Source organism: Saccopteryx leptura, chromosome 10 (assembly GCF_036850995.1).
Source record: "Saccopteryx leptura isolate mSacLep1 chromosome 10, mSacLep1_pri_phased_curated, whole genome shotgun sequence".
NCBI classification, from domain to species: domain Eukaryota; kingdom Metazoa; phylum Chordata; class Mammalia; order Chiroptera; family Emballonuridae; genus Saccopteryx; species Saccopteryx leptura.
This window is the reverse complement of record NC_089512.1, coordinates 9,586,861-9,607,995: the sequence shown is the minus strand read 5'-3', so window position 1 is coordinate 9,607,995 and position 21,135 is coordinate 9,586,861. Positions and strand designations below refer to the sequence as shown.

Sequence of the window (21,135 nt, the reverse complement as noted above, 5' to 3'; positions counted from 1 at the left end):
TCCCAGATATAGCTCCCATCCCCACACTGACTCTCTGAAGCAGCGCCATTCAATAGAACGTCAGGGATGGCGGGCACGCTGACCCTGGCCGCACACGGCTCTCTCACACACGCAGTGTGGCTAGTATGACTGAGGAACCAGTTACATTTGAATTCAATTCAGTCTAAATAGGCACATGTGGCTAGCAGCTACCGTATTGGATGGACGGCTCTATGAGCTGGGGTACCTCAGTCAAGGCTGAAAGGTTTCCATGGTGATGAAGAGCACTGGGGGTGATAATCCCACACAGGCCTGGTCAGACACCACCACCCGAAGAAACCTTATAAACGTGCGCCATTAGCAGGCTCAATGGCTGGCCATTACTGTCGCCAGCACTCCCCACTGCCCTCGTCCCCATAAGCAGCTGTGCTGTCCAGGAAAAGACATCCTCCATGCTCAGCTGTGCACGCAGCTTCAGGGAAAATGGTTTTCCCTTAGCCCAGCAGTTCTCACCTTTTCATTTCTGGTTGCAAATCATTGACTCTGCTAACTGCTGAACCCTGCAGCTGGTGACTTCCCCACTCCCCACCCTCCTGGGCCACCCCACCAGTGACAACACAGACAGGGGTGGCCTGGCTTCCTTTCTGGTGTTTTCACCGGGTCTCTGCCTGCTCAGAGCTCACAGAAGGCTTGCCTCTCATCCCAGGCAGACAGCTGCCTGCCCCTCCCCAGGCCCAGCCGCTGGGGCCACCTTCTCCGGGGGCCTCTCACGCTGCGCTCCACTGTGAGTATCACCCTTCCTCCTCCTTCCCTGTCCCAGGGTCACCTGCATCCTCAGTTGTGTGCTGTCACAATAGCTTCTAAAACCCAAGATTTCATGCATGCATTCAGAGGTCATGAGCACCAGACTTCCAGGGCGAGTCATAAGACACCTAAGAGGTGATGGGTTAGATAGATTGTGCCCATCCAGACAAGGGAATACTGGGCAGCCGTCCAATCAGCTGTTACAGCTCCGCATTAAATTAGCATTAGACGTGGTCCACAAAGGACTGTTCACTAGAAAGCAAGAGAGAGCTTTGTGCGTGCAGTCGGATTTCTTACCATTGAGAGAGAGAGAGAGAGAGAGAGAGAGAGAGAGAGAGTGTGACAGAGAAAAGTCTAAAGGAAGGTATTTCAGAAAGTTAGCAATGGCTAAACTAGGAAAGAGGTATTTCCATTTTTATTTTCTTTATTACGCATGTTTGCTTTGGGGGGATTTTCTTGGTACTGTTGAAAACAATCCTTTATAATAAAAAAAACCCAGCCCAAATACTTTATTTATTATTGTTTTCAAATGATAAAAGAATGCTTATTTAGAAGTGAGCCCTGGAAGCAGAAGAAAGGCCCTTGGAGCTTAGAGGGGGGGGGGGGAGGCGCGGGCATGGTCCTCAGGGAGAGCCGCCCAAGCCACTTTTATTTAAATGACTGCATTTGTTTTAAATGACTCACCAGTGAATACTGTTTTGTCCCTTCAAACACCGTAAAGAGGGAAGGAGAGGAACAGAGACAGAGAGACCTCGATTTGTTGTTCCTCTTATTTATGCATTCATCCGTTGATTCTGGTCTGTGCCCTGACCTGGGATCGAATCTGCAACCTGGGCGTATCAGGACGACACTCTAACCCATTGAGCTACCCGGCCAGGGCTCCCTCTTTAGCTCCTCATTAGCTGTTGCCCCACAGCTGGCTGGCACGACATCTGAGCTGTGCCAGTGTGCTGGGTGCTGGATTGGGGTAAGGTGCAGCCACTGGTCTGCGAGAGCCTCTCCTCCCAGCCAGAACCCCCAGAGCTACTGCACCATTTCAGAGCTTGACAGCCTCTGTCTCCCCTATCTGTCCATCTGCTCTGACGCCCCACTCACAGGCTGGCACCGGGAGCCCCCCGGGGCCCAGGTCCGGGCCCACGGGGTGGGAGCTGGATGGGTGCCTGACCCTCTAGCACATTTCACAGAGATCACAGTAAGGACCCACAGTCCTGACTCACGCTCGTGTCCCCTTCACTGGGTTACTGTGAGCCAGGAAGGCTGTGGACGGGGAGCTGCCGTCAGCCGCTCCCTGCTGACTGACTTTCAGGTTGGTTACTCAAGGACAGCAGAGAACAGAAACACAATGGGTGGGCAGTCGTGGACTCCAGGCTAACTTTTCTAATGGGCACTTGCCACTTCTGGAGACTCAGCAGCTCTCTGGCTTTCCTCTGCCTCCGTGGCTCACATCTCATGCTTTTCTGGCTTTCGGGCTGTTGTTGATCCGTTGCCTTGCCCCAGAGCTATGTTCTTTCCCTTCACTGCATGTCCCCACATTCATTAGTCTTCAAGGGCCAGCAAAAACATCACCTCTTCAGTGAAGCCCTCCTGGGTTTTCCCAGCACTGAAGAACATGATCTCTTTCTCATAATTCCCAAAACATTTCATAGCATTTACTGTTGTTAGTATTTGCAGCCAGGACCCATCTAGTGTACTTGAATGGGAGCTATGAGGACCCATGTCTGTGCCCTGTTAAAGTCAAGCCAGTGTACCAGGTGTCAAGGCCCATTCAGTAAGTGAGCTGTGGGATGGAGAACATTACGTTCCCTTGTTCTCGCAAAGCTCCCCGCATTCCGTAAAGAGCATTCATGCCCAGCTCTTGACCCTCCCAACAAGCTGAGTAGGTTGAGCTACCACCTCCCTTTTACAGACGAGGAGATTCGGGCTCAGAGAGGGCATGTCACCCCTTGCCAAGGTCCCACAGCTAGAAAGGATGGACCACGGGCCAGATGGGGTCTTTCACTTCGGGTCCACTGTGCTTCTCCCACCTCACCCCACTGCGCTGCAAACCACAGGCGAGCCTTCCAGGTTTAGGCGGCCGCAGAGCCGGTACAAGGGCCGTCTGAGCAGCGGGCGGAGGTTTGCAGCAGCGCCCAGTCAAACACCAGGGCACTCGTGACAGACGGTGGAGAGCATCCTCGCTTTCAATATGTTCTGTTATATGCACCCCCCCCCCCCCGCGTTTTTCCCTCCTTCTCAGGGGCAAGAAGAAAATGAAAGCAAGCTCTGAGACTCTGCAGTCCATGGAATAAGATATTCTAAAACAGGGGTCCCTAAACTACGGCCCGCGGGCCGCATGCGGCCCCCTGAGGCCATTTATCCAGCCCCTGCCGCACACCCGGAAGGGGCACCTCTTTCATTGGTGGTCAGTGAGAGGAGCATAGTTCCCATTGAAATATTGGTCAGTTTGTTGATTTAAATTTACTTGTTCTCTATTTTAAATATTGTATTCGTTCCCATTTTGTTTTTTTACTTTAAAGTAAGATATGTGTAGTGTGCATAGGGATTTGTTCATAGTTTTTTTATAGTCTGGCCCTCCAACGGTCTGAGGGACAGTGAACTGGCCCCCTGTGTAAAAAGTTTGGGGACCCCTGTATCTAAAAGGACTCTGGCAACGAGTAGAGGGGAACAGAGAGAAAGGCCGTCGGCTCTGTCTTCAGGTCTAGGAAGGAAACGGTCCGTTTTTACACTGCCTTTAAATTTTCAATAAGCCAGAAACACTTTTACCATGAAATAAAGATAAACCTTAATAAAAAGCGAGTGCAGGATTTCAAAGTCACCAAGAGCAGCCTGGGCGAGGTTAGCGAGAGACTCGCTCTTGCGGGCTAGCAGCGGTCAGGGCAAGCCGGTGCGGCTGCGAGTTCCTCCTTCGGTGGAGCTTTGCAAACAGGCTCACGGAACGGAAGAGCACCGGGGCTCCTTCTTATTTTTTTTTAAAATGCTGACAAGTTATTTTTATGACAGCTCTTAAAATTTCATGCACAAAGTAAAACATTTAAATAGTTTACGAAACTTAAAGGAAAAAAAAGAAAGTCTCACTTTCCGCTGGCCCTCACTGTTCAAGCTCCTTTCAGGAAATGTTTCAATACTAATCAGCAATGAGCTGTATAGCCTTTCATATGTATATATAGACATATATATATATATATATATATATATATATATATATATATATATATATATAATTTTTTTTTCCTCCTCTTCTTTTTCCAAGTGAGAGAAGGGGAGATAGAGAGATAGACTCCTGCATGTGCCCTGACCAGGATCCACCTGGCAACCCCCATCTGAGGCCAATGCTCGAGTACCAACCTATATTAAGTGCCTGGGGTGGAGGCTCCATGGAGCTATCTTCATCGCCTAGGGCCATTGTGCTCAAACCAATTGAGCCATCGCTGCAGGAGGAGAAGAGAAAGAGAGAGAGAAGGGGGAAGAGGAGGGGTGGAGGAGCAGATGGTCACTTCTCCTATATGCCCTGACCAGGAATCATACTCAAGACATCCACACGCCGAGTCAATGCTCTACCACTGAGCCAACCAGCCAGGGCCAATATATATATATATTTAAAGCATCACGTAACATTTTCCTATACACCTGGCATTTTTACCTAATAGTCCTGGTGACCTACTCTTATCAGTGTGAGGTCTATTTTATTCTATTTATTGGCTACAGGTTGGTTATTGAATGAATGTATCAGAATATTACCAATTTTTGGATATTTAGTTTCTAGGTTTTTGTTCTGGGGGGGGGGAGGAATCCTGCAATATACATCCCCATACATGTGTTTTTATGTCCTTTTTTGAGAATGCCAGCAGGATGTGTTCCCAGCAGATGAACCACTGAGTCAGAGCTGTTATGCTTTGTCATTTTGACAGATACGGCTTAAACCTCCCAAAAGATCACCCAAATTTACCAGCGGGGAGGTCTTTTCCCCAAAGTCCCGCCAACATCATTATCATCAGTCCCTAGTTTCAGCCTAAAACTAGCTGTAACGAACCATAACCAAAGCCACTCTTCTTCTTTTGGGGGCTTCTCTCTTTGGAAATTTGTTTTCTCAGATATATTCTGATCAATATTCACTCTCTTCATCTAAGTACAGAGGAGGTCGTGTACAGCATGAGTACTAGAAATACATAAAGTGTTTTCTAAGAAATGTCCCCCAAACCAATTCCCTGTTCCCCTGGCTGTAATAAAATTAAATTGGTGGAGCTGGGATCTTCCAAACTTAAGTTGGCATTAAAAAAGAAAAGATTGTATTTTTTTTTTTTTACAGCATGACTCAGAAAGAAAGAGAGAGAGAATGATAAAGTCAGTGGGCAATTTGTAATTTTGAGGGAGACCCTTTGAGATGAGGTAGATATCTTACTCCTCATAAAGGATTCACCCACTAATTTCAATCCCCACTGATGATTATCTAATTCCATTATTCCTCTTAAATGTATTAGTTGGCATTGTAACAACTTTCTCTTCTCCTTATTTACTTGCTAATTTTTTTCATCAGGATGGATTCATGGATCCTCATTTAAGTGAATGTGCTACCACTTAATAGTTATTGCTATCATTATTTAATTAGATGCTCAAATTGCCTCAGACGTGGAGAGTGGGGGTCCCATCCGATTGGCTCCTATGTCCTTTCTTTTTTTGTGACAGAGACAGAGAGAGACAGATAGGAACAGACAGACAGGAAAGGAGAGAGATGAGAAGCATTGATTCTTCTTTGCGGCACCTTAGTTGTTCATTGATTGCTTTCTCATTTGTGCCTTGACTGGTGTGTGTGGGGGGTGCTACAGCAGACCGAGTGACCCCTTGCTCAAGCTAGTGACACTGGGCTCAAACTGGTGAGCCTTGCTCAAACCAGATAAGTTCATGCTCAAGCTGAAGACCTTGGGGTTTTGAACCTGGGTCCTCCACGTCTGACACTCCATCCACTGCGCCACCGCCTGGTCAGGTGGCTTCTATGTCCTTTTGACAAGTCCTCATGGTCCTTTAAATACTTCCTTACTTTTTGGTGCAAAAAGCAGTTCCAGACTCATCTTGTGGTTTCCCTGCCCTCATTTCAGAACCACACGTTTCTCCAAGGAGTCTTGGTGTTTGTTTTTTCTTTTTTTTTGGCACAGAGAGGTATTTAGAAACTAAGATCTGGGTGCTAGGTGCTCATTCCACAGCGTGTCACTGCTTTCGGGTCCTCTCAGCAGTGGAAGCCAGGAAATACATACGTAAAATACAAATACATACAGATACAAATTATTCATCTCATCTCATCTAACTTTTAAAAACATGAGTTCCCACTGAGCCCTCAGCTCCCGCAGAATGGAGCGGGGCACCTTTGCGAAGCTGCTTGCAGGAAGGGGAGGTTCAGGCTGCCTTTCTCCTTGCCTGCTAATGGCCAGATAAGGATGGCGGAGTGACGAACACCAGAACCTGCTTTTTTTTCCAGTCCTTTACTTTAACCACTTTAGTTGTTGTGGTCCAACTACAATCCATGGCAAATATCCAAGGGAAAGAACACAAGCTTTGAACTATACACACACCTGTGAAATAACCACAGGATCAGCGGAGTGAACGTGCCCGAGGCTTCCTGCGGCACCTCTGCTCTGCCCTGTCCTCTCCTTCTCTAACCAGAAATCACCGATCTGCTTCGTCACTACAGATTAGTGTGCATTTTCTAGAATTTTATATGAGTGGAATCACAGGGTATGAATGCTGTTTGGTCTGGCTTCTTAGCATCATTATCTGAGCTCTGCCCACGTTGCTGCCTGTACCAGTTGCTCCTCACTGTTCCGCTGTATGGACGGACAGTCCACGCTTTACTTGTCCGTTCACTGCACTGGACGGATGTTTGGGCTGTTTCCAGCAGTTGGCTACTGCAGATAAAGCTGCTGTGAACACATGTAGGTCAGTCTCTGTGTGGACCTGTGCTCGCACGTTTCCTAGGTTAGCACTTAGGAGCGGGACGGTTAGATCACACGATGTGTGTGCATTTAACTTTTTTTTTTTTTTTTTTTTTTTTTTGTATTTTTCTGAAGCTGGAAACGGGGAGAGACAGTCAGACAGACTCCCGCATGCGCCCGACCGGGATCCACCCGGCACACCCACCAGGGGCGATGCTCTGCCCACCAGGGGGCGATGCTCTGCCCCTCCGGGGCGTCGCTCTGCCGCGACCAGAGCCACTCCAGCGCCTGGGGCAGAGGCCAAGGAGCCATCCCCAGCGCCCGGGCCATCTTTGCTCCAATGGAGCCTCCGCTGCGGGAGGGGAAGAGAGAGACAGAGAGGAAGGAGGGGGGGGGGTGGAGAAGCAAATGGGCGCTTCTCCTATGTGCCCTGGCCAGGAATTGAACCCGGGTCCCCCGCACGCCAGGCCGACGCTCTACCGCTGAGCCAACCGGCCAGGGCCGCGTTTAACTTTTTAAGAAACTGACAAAACGGTTTTCCAAAGTGGTTGTACCACAGGTACGTACTAAAAAACCACTGGGCTTTCCGAAAAGCAGGATGAGTCATGATGTGGTGTTAGAGAAAGGAAACCAACAGGTTAGGGTTGAACTGATGAAGGGGAATGTTTTCTTCTAGAGCACTGGGGTGTGGCGCTGGACACTACCGATATGAAACAAAACGCCCGCTGAGGCAGGCACAGACCCCTCCTTTCTGAAGGCAGTCGAGCTGTTGTTCCCTTGGTCCTATAGGCCTCTGGGTTTTACAGGGATTCAAAACGCATGAAAATAACAGCAGAGACTGATCTCAGCCAGCTCAGAAGCGCTGTGCATTAGGCAGCTACCTTTTCTTTGGTAAACAAGCCTAGGACTTCCTTTTCTTGCTGGAGTCAGGGTCCAGAGAAAATAGGGCTCATTATTCTTCTCTGAGCTTGTAAACAGAGCATGCAGATAGGTGATGGGGCGCTGGGCCCGTCTGGGAGAGGGACCCCAATGCTGGCAGATGCCATCCAACTTTCATGTTCTTGCCACCTGGTCCCCTACAAAGTCTGGGCCGGAGTATTCCCGAGTCAGCCTCTGTCCTGTGATCTTCAGGTGGATAAAATGGGGAAGAGGGGAATTCAGCAAAACAGACCCTGACAGAGAAGTTGAGTCAACAGAGAAACGAGCTAATGGAAAGAGGACGTTGCTGGAACGTTGAAGCCCCAGAGCACTCTCCCGGGAGAAGTTCCTCTCATTTCTATGCGAACAACCAAGATGATTTTGGAATCTAGAACAGTTGACTCGACAGCAGGGTAACATGGACTCCTACCCTTGCTTGAGATCTCTTTCTTTATGAGAAAAAGAAAAACAGACCTAACATTCAACCTCTACCTTGAGGTGTTTATTACTGTTCATATTTACAAGTCCTCTTTTTCTTTTTATCTTTCCCTCTCTTTGTAGAAGCAAGCTTGCATCTGACCCACCATGACACCCACGGAATTCACAGTGAGTACAGTTGTACCCCCAGGCTCCTGGAGATGCACTGCTGTCTTGCCTTTTTGGGGATGTGGGGAAGAATCCATTGTGGGGAAGGATTCCTCTGTGAGGTTTCCCCGGGGTAAGATCTCCCCCGGGCAGTGCGCCCTAGAGGCGTTTGGTACCCAGTGCAAAGGGCGGGCTTTGCAGACACGCAGAGCCGGAAGAAACCCCTTGGCGTATTTGTGAAGACAGAGGAAGATGCTATTTTAGCTCTTATTAACAGATAAGGATTTTTATGATCTTTAACGAGGGTGAGCTTCATTCCGGGTGTCTGTTCTGAGACTCAGACAAAAGAGCAGCAGGCAAATCCATTTACTTTGTTTTTTTTTAAACAAATCTTTTTTTTTTAATTTTAATTTTAATTTTTTATTTATTCATTTTAGAGAGGAGAGAGAGAGACAGGGGGGAGGAGCTGGAAGCATCAACTCCCATATGTGCCCTGACCAGGCAAGCCCAGGGTTTCGAACCAGTGACCTCAGCATTTCCAGGTCGACGCTTTATCCACTGCGCCACCACAGGCCAGGCTCCATTTACTTTTTCACAAGACCCCTGATGGGCACATTGATTGTATTTCTTGCATAACATCATGCAGGTTTTAGAAAAATGCACAACGGGGCATATTTCTCAGAAAGGGACAAAGAAGCTAACAAAAAGTTTTAAGTCACTATCCAGGGGAATCATTTATGATTTCATAGCCAAATGTGATCAATTTTAGGATCAAATTCCCATGTTTCTGTTATATTCATAAGGCCTCACAACAATGTTTAGGGGTTTTTGTTTTGCTTTTCTCAAAGGGAAAGTCTGGGTGTTGCGGGTAGATAAATGAAATCGGGCTTTCTTAGTGGAGCTGACCAACTACCCTTCACAGAACTCTGTGGGCATCCACGGTCTATGGTCGCAACCGCTGACGTCAGATACGTCATTTGTGATAAGCTAACGATGCTTAGCTTTGTATGTATCAGCACATATTTATGAAAAAGGTAAGGTAATGAGGTGTCTGGTGAAGCAATGGGGTGCGTCTCTATTCTGCCGACCAGAATCAGACCCACTGGCTTCTCCTAGCGTTAGAACCTGCCTTTCATCCCAATGCAGCGGAAACGGAGCTGGGGCTGCGGGCGCGGGGCTGCTTCTGAGACTGCCAGTCATTCGGGTTTCTCGTTTGGGATCTTGGAAAATAGCCCAACTCTGCAAGGGGGCCCCCGCCAGGAAGACAAAGGTACCCAGGTGTGTTCAGACGTGTCCAGCACCGCCTCAGTGGGGAGAAGAAGATGGGCCTCTGTGGCTCCAACACCCACATGCACTGGGATGTAGGCACGAGGTCCCTGTGGCCACTTCTCTGAGGACATGCTGTGTGTCCGTCATCACCCAGGACACCACATTCCTTCAGCCTCACAGTAAAGGCAGAGCCACGTTTACAGATGAGGAAACGGGAGCTGAGAGAGCAGGCCGAGGGCTCACGGTCACACGGTGGGGGGGCTGGAGGAGGAGTCCTGAAGGCTGCGGTCGGGGCTCCCTCCACTGGGGCGCTCCCTTCCCTGGGGCACTCCCTCCACTGGGGCGCTCCCTCCACTGGGGCGCTCCCTTCACTGGGGCGCTCCCTGGGGGCGGATGGCAGGTCTCCTCGCTTGGACATCTTACCTTCCCATGTGTGGGGACAGAGTGCCTGGCAGTGTCGCCCGCCAACTTCCACCGCCCATGACACATTCAGGTCCCCTCCTCCTGTCCCCCCCCCCCCCCCCCCCCGTTATCCCATCCTCCTACTTCCCCAGGGGCCCGTCGTGGTGGTAAGGAACACGGGGACACAGCCTTGAAGGACGGTCTTTGCCCACTGCCCTGTCCTTACCCAGAGGTGGGAATGAGGACCCTGGAGATGGGGGAGGGTTTCCAGAGAGGGTGAGTTCATGAGAGAGGCCTTGGAAAGTTCTGGAGGCCTCCTTCCCGCTCCACAGCTGCACAGCCCTCGATGCCTGAGTTCCTGAGAGGAGGAGGCCGCTCCTGCAGGGGAGCCAGGGCCTGTGCTGACAGCCTTGCCAGGGGCACAGGCACGCGGGGGCACAGGCACGCAGGGACACAGGCACGCGGGGACACAGGCACGCGGGGACACAGGCATGCGGAGACACAGGCACGCGGGGGCACAGACACGCGGGGACACAGGCACGCGGAGACACAGGCACGCGGGGGCACAGGCACGCAGGGACACAGGCACGCGGAGACACAGGCACGCGGGGGCACAGGCACGCGGGGACACAGACACGCGGGGACACAGGCACGCGGGGACACAGACACGCGGGGACACAGGCACGCGGAGACACAGGCACGCGGGGGCACAGGCACGCGGGGACACAGGCACGCGGGGACACAGGCACGCGGGGACACAGGCACGCGAGGACACAGACACACAGGGACACAGACACTCAGGGACACAGACACACAGGGACACAGGCACACGGGGGCACAGGCACGCAGGGGCACAGGCACGCAGGGACACAGACACACAGGGACACAGACACTCAGGGACACAGACACACAGGGACACAGGCACACAGGGGCACAGACACGCAGGGACACAGGCACGCGGGGACACAGACACGCGGGGACACAGGCACGCAGGGGCACAGGCACGCAGGGACACAGACACACAGGGACACAGGCACACAGGGGCACAGGCACGCAGGGACACAGGCACTCAGGGACACAGACACGCAGGGACACAGGCACTCAGGGACACAGGCACGCAGGGACACAGGCACTCGGGGACACAGGCACGCGGGGACACAGGCACGCGGGGACACAGGCACTCGGGGACACAGGCACGCGGGGACACAGACACACGGGGACACAGACACGCAGGGGCACAGGCACGCAGGGGCACAGGCACGCGGGGACACAGGCACGCGGGGACACAGGCACGCGGGGACACAGACACGCGGGGACACAGGCGCTTAGGGACACAGGCACGCGAGGACACAGGCACGCAGGGGCACAGGCACGCGAGGACACAGGCACGCGGGGACACAGGCACGCGGGGACACAGACACGCGGGGACACAGGCACTGAGGGACACAGGCACGCGGGGACACAGGCACGCGGGGACACAGACACGCGGGGACACAGGCACTGAGGGACACAGGCACGCGGGGACACAGGCACGCAGGGACACAGGCACTTGGGGACACAGGCACGCGGGACACAGGCACGCGGGACACAGGCACGTGGGGGACAGACACGCGGGGACACAGGCGCTTAGGGACACAGGCACGCAGGGACACAGGCACGCAGGGGCACAGACACGCAGGGGCACAGACACGTAGGGATGCAGGGCACACCCTTTGCCCCGGCTGTGCACTGAGGTTCGCCCCAGCGAAGGGCAGCCCCCTGCTGCTCTGGGCTGAGGAAGCCACAGGCGACCTCCGGTGCTAGGGAGGTGGAGGTCGGGGTAGGGGACCCGACAGCCGCTCTGTCTGGGCTCCTGGTCTCTGTGGCTCAGACTCGTCATGGCCCATTCAACATCAGAATGTGGAGAGCAAGGCTTTGGGTCAGCAGGGATTAAAATCTCCCAGCTTGGCACTGCGGGGCGTCGGAGGCTCTCTCTGGCCTTGACCCTCTCCTGGTGGCTGAGGGTTTTGGGCAGAACATTCCATTTCTCTGGTCTGTCTCCTCCTCTCTAGGATGAAGGGGCAGACCCAGTAATCACTATGATCTTAAAATCATTCTAAAACCTCTTGAGGTTTCAAACAGTTTTTCCACAGTAGAAACAAAGACCTACGTGAGAAGCAGGCAGCCCACGTCGCTGCGAACCGGGCCGGCCACTGAGTATGCCACACCCCTTCCCTCGCTTACTCTGCAGTACGGTTATAGCGCACTCTTTCTTCTTGATCAAAGCGCTAAAAATCATCTAAAATAAATGATATAAATCTCTAAATTCAGCAGCCCCTTGGGAGTAACACAACTGTCCCCAAAGGACGTGTCCGAGCTGCGGAGCTGCCAACAGAGCCCTACACGCAGCCAAGCCTCACCCCCACCCACCTCACCCCCATCCCGTCTGTGGGCCTGACTTGGGAGCTGTGGACCTTTCTAATGTCTCGCTCCATTTCTATTTCCATCACTGACTTGGATGGTGTTTTTTGGAAGTTATGTCCTTGCCTAGCATGTAGACGGTGCTCAGGAAATAGCTGTTGAATGGGTGAACAGATTACATTTATTTTATTTTTGTATTTTTCTGAAGTTGGAAATGGGGAGGCAGTCAGACAGACTCCCTCATGCGCCCGACCGGGATCCACCCGGCATGCCCACCAGGGGGCGATGCTCTGCCCATCTGGGGCGTTGCTCTGTTGCAACCAGGGCCATTCTAGCACCTGAGGCAGAGACCATGGAGCCATCCTCAGCGTCTGGGTCAGCTTTGCTCCAATGGAGCCTTGGCTGCGGGAGGGGAAGAGAGAGACAGAGAGGAAGGAGAGGGGGAGGGGTGGAGAAGCAGATGGGCGCTTCTCCTGTGTGCCCTGGCCAGGAATCGAACCCAGGACTCCTGCATGCCAGGCTGACGCTCTACCACTGAGCCAACCGGCCAGGGCCAGATTACATTATTTATTGCCCGTGAACAAGACATGGAGAGCTAATGTTTCTCAGGCCTGAGTGACTGTGTCACTTTCTCAGTCCCAGCAGGGAATGAGACAATCCCATTTTCACAAAAACGCTGTCTAGGTCTGGGCCCCTCCTACCCTCGCGAATCACCAGGAGAGGTGAGGAGACACAACAGCAGCAGAAAAATCAAGAACTAGCTCAGACTTCAGCTAATTGGGATAACAGGTTGCAAAATAGCTCTAGCCTTGGTAAGTGCCTCATTTTTCAAGTGGGTCTGAGAACAACATAGTTTGGTAAGAAATATAGGAAGAGAAACCTTTGGTAAGAATATTTCTTGACATTTTAATAAGATACGAAAGAGAACTGTCATCCCCTTCAGACAGCAGGGCTGGGACATTTTCTATGAACAAGAGCACCCTTTCCAATGCTGCCCTACCAGCCCCTTGTCCCATAACAGAGTTGAGGCACTTTATGAGGATATCTACAACAGAATATAGGAAAACAGCTTTCTTAACTTGATGAAAGAAATAGACCTACAAATCCAGGAGGTGCACAGAGTCCCAAACAAGGTGAACCCAAAGAGGCCTCCACCAAGACACATCATAATTAAAATGCAAAAGTTTAAAAACAAAAGTCTCAAATGCAGCAAGAGGAAAGCAGTTCATTACCTACAGGGCAGCTCCCATAAGACTGTCAGTTGACTTCTCAACAGAAACTTTTCAGGTTAGAAGAATTTGGCACAAAATAACCAGTGATGAAAAGCAAGGACCTTACAAGCAAGATCACTCTACCCAACAAAGCTACTATTTAGAATTGAAGGGAAGAAAGAAAGCTTCCCAGACAAGAAAAAGCTGAAGGAGTTCATCACCACCAAACCAGTATTATAAGAAAGGTTATAGAAACTTCTTTAAGAAGAAGAAGAAGCGGAAAGATAAAAAAAAAAATGAGTAGGCCCTGGCCGGTTGGCTCAGTGGTAGAGCGTCGGCCTGGCGTGCAGGGGACCCGGGTTTGATTCCCGGCCAGGGCACATAGGAGAAGCGCCCATTTGCTTCTCCACCCCCCCTCCTTCCTCTCTGTCTCTCTCTTCCCCTCCCATAGCCAAGGCTCCATTGGAGCAAAGATGGCCCGGGCGCTGGGGATGGCTCCTTGGCCGCTACCCCAGGCGCTGGAGTGGCTCTGGTTGCGGCAGAGCGATGCCCTGGAGGGGCAGAGCATCGCCCCCTGGTGGGCAGAGCTTCGCCCCTGGTGGGCGTGCCTGGTGGATCCCGGTAGGGCGCATGCGGGAGTCTGTCTGACTGTCTCTCCCCGTTTCCAGCTTCAGAAAAATACAAAAAAAAAAAAAAATGAGTAATAAGATGGCAATAACTAGATATCTCTCAATAATTACTTTAAATGTAACTAGATTAAATGTTCCAATAAAAAATACAATGGCTGAATGAATAACACAAAAAAGACCCTTCCACCTGCTGTCTCCAAGAGACTTCCTGCAGATGGAAAGACACACACAGAATGAAATTAAAGGGGTAGGAAAAGATATTTCATGAAAATGGAAACAAACAAACAAAGCTGGTGTAGCAATACTCATACCAGACAAAACAGACTCTAAAACAAAGGCTATAATAAGAGACAAAGAAGGACCCAGCAGTTCCACTTCTGGGGCGTTATCCAGAGTGACCCAAAACACAAATTCAGAATGACATCCGCATCTATCTGTTCCCTGCAGCATTATTTACAATAGCCAAGACAGCAACGCAACCTAGGTGTCCATCAATAGATGAAGGGGTTACTACGGAGAAGGGGTGCATATATTCAATGGAATCTGATTGGGCCACGAAAAAGAAGGAACTCTTGCCATCTGCAACCAGATGGATGGACCTAGAGGGTATTGTGCTGAGTGAAAGAAGTCAGAGAAAGACAGATGCCAGATGATTCCGCTTATATGTGGAATCTAAATAAATAAAATAAAATCAACAAACAAAACAGGAACAAACTCATAGACACAGGGAACATTTTGAGGGTGGCCAGATGGGAGGGGGAGGGGGAACAGGGTGAAAAGAGGGCGGGGTTAAGAAGTCCAAATGGGTGGTTACGGATTAGTCACAGGGATGTGAAGTACAGCACAGGGTGTGAAGTACAGTCAGTACTACTGTGATAACTATGTATGGTGTCAGCTGGGTCCTGGATTTCTCAGAGTGATGCCTGTGTAAGTTACATAAAAGTCTAATTCCTATGTTATGCACCTGAAACTAATAGAATATTGTATGTCAACTGTAACTGAAAAAAATTATTAAAGAAAAAATATACACATGGAGAGTCCTGAACTAAAGCTAGTTCTATGCTGCTACCCCTCGAAACACCTGTCCGTAATCCTTCATTCGTGGTAGGTACCCTCCGTGGGTAGGTAAGTTCCACGAGAGCAGGGGCCACGTCTGACTTAGTCACCACTGTATCTTCAGCATGTAGAGTATCTGACACATCGTAGGTGCTCAATAAACATTTGTTGAATAAATAAATAGGTTATGGTCCAAGGAGATGCTCTCAGAACCTGTATTTTCTACATAAGCATGTCTTGCGTCTTATAGACTTTTGGGATTGGAAGGATTCAAGCGGTTCTGCCGACAGACAGAACCTCCCAAAGATTGTCCTTGACCTAATGCTGTCTTTCCTGTGCCTCCTTGCAGGGCTATGGCCCTAATCAATCTGGCGACTACAGCTACGACTCCACGTCTTCCACGGATGACTATGCGAACTTCAACTTCACGGACTTCTTCTGTAAGAAAACCAACGTCAGGCAGTTTGCGAGCCAGTTCCTCCCCCCCTTGTACTGGCTGGTGTTCATTGTGGGCACCCTGGGCAACAGCCTGGTCATCCTCGTCTACTGGTACTGCACCAGGGTGAAGACCATGACCGACATGTTCCTGTTGAACCTGGCCATCGCCGACCTTCTTTTTCTGGCCACCCTGCCCTTCTGGGCCATCGCCGCTGCTGACCAGTGGAAGTTCCAGACCTTCATGTGCAAAGTGGTCAACAGCATGTACAAGATGAACTTCTACAGCTGCGTGCTGCTGATCATGTTCATCAGCGTGGACAGGTACATCGCCGTCGCTCAGGCCATGAAGGCGCAGACCTGGAGGCAGAAGAGGCTTCTGTACAGCAAGCTGGTTTGCATTGCCGTCTGGCTGGCGGCCGCCGCTCTCTGCATCCCGGAGATCCTGTACAGCCAAACCAAGAAGGAATCGGACGTTACCGTCTGCACCATGGTGTACCCTCACGGCGAGAGTACCAAAGTGAAGTCGACCGTCTTGACCCTGAACGTGATCCTGGGGTTCTTCCTTCCCTTCGTGGTCATGGCTTGCTGCTACACCATCATCATTCACACTCTGATCCAAGCCAAGAAGTCCTCCAAGCACAAGGCCCTCAAGGTGACCATCACTGTCCTTACTGTCTTTGTCTTATCTCAGTTCCCCTACAACTGCGTTCTGCTGGTGCAGACCATTGACGCCTACATCGTGTTCATCTCCAACTGTGCCATTTCCACCGGCATCGACATCTGCTTCCAGGTCACTCAGACCCTCGCCTTCTTCCACAGCTGCCTGAACCCTGTTCTCTACGTGTTCGTGGGCGAGAGGTTCCGCCGGGACCTTGTGAAAACGCTGAGGAACCTGGGTTGCATCAGCCGGGCCCAGTGGGTCTCCTTTACGAGGAGAGAGGGGAGCTTGAAGCTGTCGTCTGTGTTGCTGGAGACAAACTCAGGACCTCTCTCCTTCTGAGGGACCATCTCGCTGAGGAGGGCGGTCCTTTTAGAAGTAACGATAAATACAGATACAGCTTCCCCACCCAATGGGACGAGAGGGACCACCGGGGAAGGAAAAGGAAGTGAGAAAGAGAGAAAACTCACAAAGGAATGAATATGAAAATTATTACTTCGAGTCAGAATTTTTGCCATACCAGAGTTTTCAAAACCGATCGGCCACCTCAGGAGACTGTTGACTGGCTCCCGGATGCAATGCCCGCGATTTTCAAAGGAGAACCAGGGACAGCACTGCAGGCCACCTGGCTGGCCGCTGGCCCAGTGGTAGTGCACCTGACCCCTGGAGGAGGCTTCTGGGATTCTCAGCGCACTGCGGATTGCCATTGTTTCCGCTTGGAAACCACCCCTTCGAAGGGACACACACAGAAGCACTGGCCACTGTACGTAGTCCACAAAAACCCAAGGTTTCTTGAAAGCTTCCGTCTTTTGGAGATTCCACCCTGGTTTTGAGGTTGAGACCTACGCCAGGTTTTATAGATTCTTAATCTAGAATCTTTATCTAGAATCTTGCCACACAACCTCAGATTGAATTCCCCTCTGGTCGCCATGACCAGTTAGTTCTGTTCTGAAACCATCTGGTCAGTGAGCCCCTGGGCCACTGACCACACCAGCAAGCCATCGGGGTCCTGTTGGCTTCTAACCCATTTCTGTGTCCTGCTGGGGGCTCTGTGCTTTCCACCCCTGCCGCAGGGTTGGTGTGGGCGACGAGTCGGCTTGTCCCCCGGGGTCGTGGAAGCGGTCTCAGCCTCCGCAGGGAGACTGCGAACCGGAGTTGGCAGAGCCAGCCCTGGCTCCACCGCGGGTCCGCTCAGCACCGTGGCTTTCGTGACGGTCCACTCTGCGACCTAGGAGACGGGTCGGTCCCCCGGCCCTCCTGTCTGTCGCTGCAGCTGCCAGGAGGGTCTTCGTCTTTGTGCCTCTCCTTTCTTACCGCAGAGTGCTTATGTGTTTAAAAGCTTTCAAGTTAGCTGAGAAAAAAATGTCATATAGTTCTTCTACTACTACTTTATTGTTTTTATTTTTGCTTTGTGTCTTTCTTTTAGTTATTTGGCAAATATATACCATTTGAAAACATTTCATAGATAAGAAAAGTGCTTAAAAATTTTTTTAAATGTATTTTTCAATTATAGTTGGCATACAATATGATGTGAGTTTTAGGTATATTAGTAAAGTGTTTTTTAATGTACATTTTAAAATATGCATTACCGGTCAGTTGCTCCACCCCGCCTCTACATTTTAAATACCTACAATCGCAGAGAAAGGAGCCATGTGAAGAGCGCGCAGAGTCAGAGACCGGGATTAGGAAGCCAGACTCCCAGAATGCCTTGAGACCGCCTGGGCTGGCCCGTCTTGCTCTCTCCTCCGGCCAAGCTTCCCATGTGTTTCCCAGTTCGCCCCTGGGGAGCTCCTACGGAGGACGTCAGAGCAGCTCCGCCACCCCAGCTGCGCCACAGGGCTCCTCCGGCTCCGTGGGAGTGCCCGCCCCTCCCAGTGTGCTGTGAACTGCTGCGGCTTCAGCTCCATCCCTGCCACAGGGGACACAGAGCCCCGGACCCTGCCACATTCTCCTCCCTCTCCTGCCCCCCTTCTAAACTACAGGTTGGCGAGGAAGTGAGCAGAAAATGGGCAGCAATGAGGGAGAGCAGGGGATGAGGCACAGGCCTGGCTAACCCCGGCACAGCCTAGCCTGGTTTACGGAAGACTCTGGAAAAATGATTGGACAATGAGAAGGAAACGAGAACGGTAGACACCCAGTCCCGCAGCCATCTCCGCGTGATGCACCAAGAACAGCGTCTTCTCTAAACGGTTCAGACTCACCGTTTTCCGTGTCTCTGTTTGCTCACGGGCCACAGCCAGCTGACTTACGGCAAGAGCCTACTCAGTGATGCATGCTGCCACCGTGGTTGGTAAACAGTGCGCCCTGAGCTGACCTTTCTTGTGCCTTCTTTTCCAAAAAGACCGAAAGGACCTTTCTTTTGGTCTCATGCACCATCTGGCAATCTGGCAAAGCCTATAGCCCCCCTTTTAGAATGTTTTAAAAGGAAAAAGTATATAGGATTACAAAGGAAACCAATTCTATTGAAATATAATTCTCTAAATATTAAAACCAATGTATGAACTAGGAAATCATGTACCTCTTTGTCGGTGCATTTAATAAAGTCTACCAGCAGGTGTAATGACAACCTTCATTTCTGAGTGGAGATGAGTGTAAATGATATTTTGAAAGCCTGTTTTAGGTGTCACGTAATATGAAAATATCTGTCATTTCCACTGGTGACGAAGTCACAGGTCTTGCTAATAATTTTGTCTACATTCCTAACTAAGGGGAGACCTACATTGTAGTTGAAAGTTAGGGGAAAGATGCTATTCCCTCGTTCCAAGTTCAGAGCCTCTGAGTCTAGAATTCTGAGTCTAGACCAGCTTAGGAGCCCATGTTTAACCTGATTGCCCTCAACCCATATCCATCGGTACCAAACTCATATTTCTTCCTCTGCTTCTTCTTTCTTTTTAAAATGTTTTATTTATTAATTCTTTTAAGATTTTATTTATTTGTTTGAGAGAGAGGAATGAGAGAGACAGAGAGAGAGAGAGAGAGAGAGAGAGAGAGAAGAGGGGAGGAGCAGGAAGCATCAACTCCCATATGTGCCTTGGCTGGGTGAGCCTGGGGTTTCGAACTGGCGACCTCAGAGTTCCAGGTCTCTTCCTCTGCTTAAATTTTGGACCTGAATGGAACTATTTTGGATTTGGGGAAAGGAATTTTTTTCCCATTTACAAGTGATCCACCAGTTCGCAACATGCCTCTTGAATATAAATTCATGTCATAAAAAAAATTGTGGTTGTAACAAGATCTTACCTGTACAATAACTTCACACCCGGGATTCTATTTAGAAAAGCCTTCCTTTCTGAGAAAAAGCTTTCTGTCGGTGCGCCCCGGCAGCTGGACCAACGGATTGAGGGAGAAGTCCAGGTTCCAAGATTTAAGGGTTGCTGGCAGAATTAAATTAAGAAAAAGATTAGTTCATTTTACTCCCCCTTTTCCTCGAGTTCTAACCAAAGTGGTGACATCATCAAGGACCTCCTTGACGTGGTCCACAGGTCACCTGTGCCTGAACCACCTGGCAGTGCTGTGGGTGAACCAGGTGAACCCAGAGCTGACACGGGTGGTGCCCTCGAATCTGGATATTAATAGGTCAGCGGATAACCAAGAGAACTTGCTGCTAAGAAACTCTTTATACTGACTTCATATTCACTAAATCAGCGGTTCTCAACCTGTGGGTTGTGACCCCGGCGGGGTCACCTAAAGCCATCAGAAAATACATAATGCATATCAGTTATTTACATTCCGAATCATAACTGTAGCCAAATTACAGTTATGAAGTAGCCACCAAAATTATTTTTTGGTTTGGGATCACCGCAACATGAGGAACTGTATTGCGGGGGTCACGGCATTAGAAAGGTTGAGAACCACTGCACTAAATGAACAGCTTGACCCTGGAGGAAAACCGGGCCCTGGGTCAGTCGTGGGCTTTTCCCGGTAGCCTGACATCTGGCCCCTTGGCCACCAAGCAGGCTCTAGGCCTGACCTGAGTTGGAACCTGGTTCCCCAACTCTCTTCCAAAACTCAGGGCATGAAGGCACAGTCCTCTTTCTGAGAACACCCAACGGCTCTGCGGGGGTCCAGAACCCCTGCTGGTGGAGGCGGCTCCGTACCAGGGCCTCTCGGGAGGAATGACGGAGGTGTCACCCCCCCCCCCCCGGGCCGTGCTGCCTCGGGGCCAGCTCCCTCCCAGGCAGAGGAACAAGCCGGCTGTCTTTCCCGCGTCTGCAGCGCCACCCGTGCTGTGTGATCAGTAAACAGCCCAGGTCTTGATTCCACTGACGTGCTGCCTCCGCTGGGTGGCTCTGGCCGCACCAACAGGGCCCATTACACACCGCTCCTTTCCTCCCATGAGGAGGACGGTCCGCTCACCTGGCCTGCAGCTCTTCCCTGCCGGAAGCCTGGGCCCGGCCCTTCCTGCTTCTCCCTCTCCCAGCCCTCCTCTGCTCTCCCATCCTATGGCTGCCTCTTCCCCCCACCCGCCCAGGAGAGACAGACAATGGGTGCCTGCCCCACTGACCTGGGGGACAGAGGTGTTGGCCCAGGGAATGGGTTCCTTCTCCTCCCTCCTGAAATCACCTCCCCTTCGATGATTCCACGGAACCACAGGCCCAGAGCCAAACCCGGGCAGGAAACGGGGCCCTCCTCGTGGTGAGGATACTCACGCCTCTCAGCCGATTGATTCATTCTAGGCTCCCGACGGGGCTGTGAAGGCAGAGACAACCTCAGAGCATGCCGGCTAGGTGCGAGGAAACCACCCCGTGTCTGTCCTCCCACGGGCCCCAGGCAGGCAGGGAGGGGACTGTCCTCCCACGGGGCCCAGGCAGGCAGGGAGGGAGGGGACTGTCCTCCCACGGGGCCCAGGCAGGGAGGGAGGGGAC

At 51.2% G+C, this 21,135-nt stretch overlaps 1 protein-coding gene across 1 annotated transcript; it reads left to right on the top strand.

Moving 5' to 3' along the window:
• The first annotated feature begins 634 nt into the window (after window positions 1-634).
• On the top strand, window positions 635-18,845 carry CCR9 (C-C motif chemokine receptor 9). The gene is made up of 3 exons (XM_066351510.1): window positions 635-763; window positions 8,187-8,231; window positions 15,527-18,845. The coding sequence occupies exons 2-3, from the start codon at window positions 8,211-8,213 to the stop codon at window positions 16,613-16,615; spliced, it is 1,110 nt and encodes a 369-aa protein (XP_066207607.1). The 5' UTR covers window positions 635-763; window positions 8,187-8,210; the 3' UTR covers window positions 16,616-18,845.
• The last annotated feature ends 2,290 nt before the right edge of the window (window positions 18,846-21,135 follow it).